Below are 5,000 nucleotides of genomic sequence, written 5' to 3'. Positions count from 1 at the left end.
ACTTGAACAATGTCAGTTTCTAATTTATGTATATTGTGATTTCTTTTGCTTTAAATCTACCACTGCTGCTTTCAGAAACAAACTGACATACCAATATTAATGCACTTTTTGCAGGGTGATATGGCCATGTTACCCTTAATGTTAGGCTTTGAAATATTCCACATCTAGGTTCTGATTATCTCTTCCACTGTTTATCATCTCTCCCACTAACTCCACTTCTCATTTTCACTTTATAATTTTTAGGCCAGACAAAACACAAAAAGGGTCCCATGGTTTCAAAAGTGTTATTCATACTTTCATCAAAATCTATATAGATGAAGCAATATATATATATATATATATATATATATATATATATATATATATACATATATATATATATATATATATATATATATATATATATATATATATATATATATATATATATATATATATATACATATATATATATATATACAAGTATGATAAGGACAAATACTTTTGCTCCACTTAAAAATATCAGGGTTGATAATATGTAGTGACCAGAAAGTATTATATGAAATTGAGATCTTTATTTGAACATGCATTCGGGTATAAAATTATAAATTCAAAACTAGGAGAATATCAAATATTAAGGAGTAATTTTGGATCCCTCTCTCTTTCTCCCCCCCCCTCCTTCTCTCTCTAAAAGGTAACTGCACTCTAATCCTTAAAGAAAAGTCAAACTTTGCAACATAAAGGAATACTGTTTGGTGTCATTTCATTCAGAAAAAGTACAATATTCATAACATTGGTATTCAAATATGAAGGATTAACAACTTGTTTCCTTTAGCATTTTTTAATTACTTATAAACTGATATTTACATGGACACATTATACATTTTTTGAAAGATGTAAATAACTACACAAATAAGACAGCAAGATGTGTCGTAACACCAACTTCCGAGTTGAATTTCATTTTCTAAATAAGAATCTTCAATTAATACTTCAAAGAAGTATATTATTTTTTCAAAACTCTTATATTCAAATCTATTACCTGACAACAACACCGAAGAGATATCATAATTACTTTTGCAAGCCTAGACTTTTTGCATTACGACAAATATGATGTTAGATATACAACTTGCATTAACATCTGGCACTCCATTTAATATATCTATAAACAGAGTCGCAATTTTCTACTTTAAAATATATCAAAACAAACAAAACCCAAACAAAAACTATGAGACAAAAATGTGCATTGTCTTTCAGCAAATCTTTGGGTCATATCTATTTTAAGTGCTATGCAATGTTCCAACAAAATGAATAAGCTGTATCTATTTTTAATGTTAACATAGTGAAAAAAAAGGCATTATTGTCAGAAGGCTTATTCATTATGGAAAATATATATATATACTTCTCGGCCAAACTTTCCGACTACTTTGTTTTTAGATGATATTAACCTTATCTTTTTCCTAACAGACTTCTCTTTTTCTAATGCTTTTGGAGTTATAACCATTCAACATAATTAAGTAAATGATTAGAAGACAAACATGTATCTGTCACTGGTCTTCAACTAATTGGAGCTGCCTCCCTGCATGTCATAACTCTCAAAGAAGCCAAAAAACTTCCACAGTAATAACCAATTTTTTTCATACTTGCAACACTTCTCAAACTTTGACATATCTGCAACCCATCATCTCCATTACTTTTCTATCAAAGTACATTTAGGCTAAGAGAGAAAAGATTTTTTTTTTAGTAATCTTAATTCACCTAATTTTCACACAGCATTTCTTGAAGACAAAAACACTGGCAAATGACAAAAAGTTGGTTGACGGTATTTTTTCATAGGGTTTTGCAATCCCCCTGCTAATCCTCCCCTGATTAGGAACCACTTTTATTGGAAGATTCTGCTTGGAGGCCTGCATGGCAATACAGTCATATTAAAAACTATTCAAAACTCACTTTTGCCAGAATATTTTAGTTCAATGGCTATTGCTGGAGTCCACAGTAATTCCTTAACACTGCCCTAGGACTATGCTGAACATCAGACAGTAGGTCTCCATCACGGGTCATAAGTCCCAAGTGGATTTGGATATACATGACCAATGTAACTACAAATATTGAAAGCTAATTTAGGTTTCTTCTAGAATTTACCTTATTTCAAATAAACTTGATATTCCTTTAATATATGGTGGACATCAAATACGCTTTCAACTTCAGATATTTTTAACTCACGGTACATGTATTTGGAAGTAACCCAAGTGCAAGTTGAAGATCATCAGTATATACTATTGGTTAAAAAAAAAATTATCTCCTATTTTGAAAGCTGCTACAGGGTCCTCCTTACATTTATCCTCATTTCTATGACAACGTTACCACTTTTTAAATAACTCTACAATCTTGACCACATCAAAGCTATGTCAGCCATACTGAACTTATCTCAACCTTCATAAATCATAGCCTAACCTAACTCATTCTAAACAATCTAAATATTACTCTTAGGTTTTACTTGACATTTTTTTCCCCTCATACATTTGTAAAAATCGTCATCAAATATTATTTATATCTAAAAATGCAAAACAAAAATAATTTGATTTTCTACACAAAAATAAATATTGGAAACAAGTCCCATTATAAAATAACACAATAGACAAGCCAAAATAGCAATACATTTAACAGCAACAATAAAGCACTCTCCGACAATTGCCAAATTATAGATTCAATCACTAACAGCAAAATTCTCAACTAACTTCTACGTGAAAATGATGTATATAAGTTTAATAACTGAAAATTCTCTTCGTGGTAGTCCATTACAATCAAATCTTGAACAATCAAATAAATTTACGAATCACCGTCAAAGAAATATCTGCCAGAGAAGATTCCTCTCTTCAGTTCTTCATTTCAACACGAAAACGATCCACAATACGCAAATTCTCGGCCAAAGTACACAATCCAATCCATTTCACAGACATGCATACAATGACACAAAGGAAACATTCTTAGAAAACAAGAGATTAATCTTCCTTTCATCCTACTCATCCTAGGCTAGGATTTCAAATTCCCTCAAAAATGCACAAAGCACATGCCTCTTATTCCACCACAAACCTAGTCCTCCTCACTCTCTCAAACCTCAAAGCCAAACCCACAGCATCAAAAAACCAGCATCACTTCTCCCAGATAAGATCTCCCAACTCCCTGCATCTTTCCTCCTCTCTCCCACTCAGCATCATCCAAAAGAGATAAAGGGGGGGAAAAAAGAAGATAAACACTTAGAGCATCATCCCTGTCTCAATTAGATACACCTCGACATCAAATTATAGCATTATTTCTATGTTTCTACCTCCTCTTTCCTCCCCCAGAGCCCAAACAAAATGGAAAAAGGGAACACAAAAATGGCTCCAAATTTCCCTCCCTCCCACTCGTCACTCCTTCAAAAAACCCGCAGCCTCTTTCTCACTCGCCCATACCTCACAAATGAGATCTATGCCAAGGAGGTGAAGCTGGTATGAGGCGTCAGGCGAAAGAGGGGGAGAAAAATAACCTTTCTTCTCGTCCTCTCTATCTCCCTCTTCCGTAACTTCGTCTCAGAAGACAATGGCTTCAAAAAGAAAGAAAAAAAAAATCTCCTCTCTGAGAAACCTTCCCCCTTTTTTACCCTCCGAGGCTTTCCTCCTGCCTTTTCCCTTTCCCAAACTGGCTCAGAAGAAGGAGGAGAAGCACAGCAGAAGAGAATAAGGGGCGGAAATAGAGGAAAATAGGGCGAAATAGATCCCCGGCACCCAAAAGAAGTGTCTCTCTCTCACCTGTTTCTTGCACTCGCGACACTTCTTATTCACCGCTTTGCTCACACCTTTCGGAGGCATCACGGATTCACACGCCCTAAAAATCCCCCTCGATCGGCCTTCCTTCCTCCTTTCTCCTTATCCGGATCCTTCCCACACACCCCCCAATTCCCCAAGCGTTCAACGAGATGCAAATGAGCCACGCGGAATCATTGGGATTATGCGTAATTATCCGCAACAAAAAGGGCTGCAACGCTCCGCATTTTAATCCTCCATGATCAACGCGGCGATTGTCTACCGATTGTCCGATTCTAATGACGGGCGACAAATTGATTTTTATTTGCAAGAGGGCACCAGGCTCCTCTCCCTCACTAATTGGGCCCTTTGACTCAATTGCTTGTTTTGTATAGGGTAACTGGTAATCAAAGAACAATTTATAATTGTTGTTTTTATTTATTATAATAATGTTATACATATAATAATGGGTACAACGTCCGAACGTTGTGTGATTGAATTATGAATTATTTTCAAATGGTGTGGAGTAATATATTCACTTTTGGCCTTTAAGAGCATATTCCACAAAATATATTTGGGCCGTTAGTATCAATAGGTCAATTGTAGTATTCATAATTGTCGTACTACCATTCAAATAAATGAATAGAAACCAATACAGAATATATTCCGATTGCGATGCCAACTGTGTGTACATGCGCGGAATTAACATATACAATTAAACAAATTCCCTAAATAAACAAAACTCTCTTGTCTTATCAATATATTTTTCCTTTAAAATAATTAAAAAATAAATATTAATTAACAATTATTACTTATTTTATATTAAATATGGTTATTAACTTATTCATTGATGAGGAAACAGTTCTTGAAACTCCGCCTCCATAATGGCGGAATCTCGCACCGGCTGACAGCTCGCGGTTCCAGCCACATGTGAACATATTTAGCCTTTGTTTTCTATGAAATACCACTCAGTTGTTCCTTCCCTTCGGTGATATCAATGGTAGAAAATTCCAGGTCCAAAGGTGTCGGTTGATATTTATTATATATTTTGTATATTTGAGGTTATCCATATCTTTATTAGTAACAGGATTGAGTGAAATCAATAGCACTCTGTATGGACACGCACGTTTGTAGACAGATGCTGTTTTACCGCTTAGTTAATACCTATAAGAATTATTATATATTCATTTTAAGTACAATAGAAAATATCAACAATCTAATATTATTTCATAAAACAAG

At 34.2% G+C, this 5,000-nt stretch overlaps 1 protein-coding gene across 2 annotated transcripts in view; it reads right to left on the bottom strand.

Annotated features, from left to right (window-relative positions):
- Positions 1-4,045, bottom strand: part of LOC113808575 (UPF0547 protein C16orf87 homolog) — a 14,878-nt gene extending 10,833 nt beyond the window's left edge. Inside the window, exon 1 of one of the 2 annotated variants that reach the window (XM_027360010.2) lies at positions 3,768-4,045. In XM_027360010.2, the coding sequence (XP_027215811.1) occupies positions 3,768-3,827 (60 nt within the window). In that variant the 5' untranslated portion in view covers positions 3,828-4,045. The remainder of the gene's footprint in view (positions 1-3,767) is intronic. The other variant, XM_070140974.1, reaches the window with a different exon arrangement.
- Positions 4,046-5,000: the final 955 nt, after the last annotated feature.

This window comes from Penaeus vannamei, chromosome 27, assembly GCF_042767895.1.
Source record: "Penaeus vannamei isolate JL-2024 chromosome 27, ASM4276789v1, whole genome shotgun sequence".
Lineage (NCBI taxonomy): Eukaryota > Metazoa > Arthropoda > Malacostraca > Decapoda > Penaeidae > Penaeus > Penaeus vannamei.
Note: the sequence above shows the minus strand (reverse complement) of the source record. Positions and strands in the feature narration are given on the sequence as shown.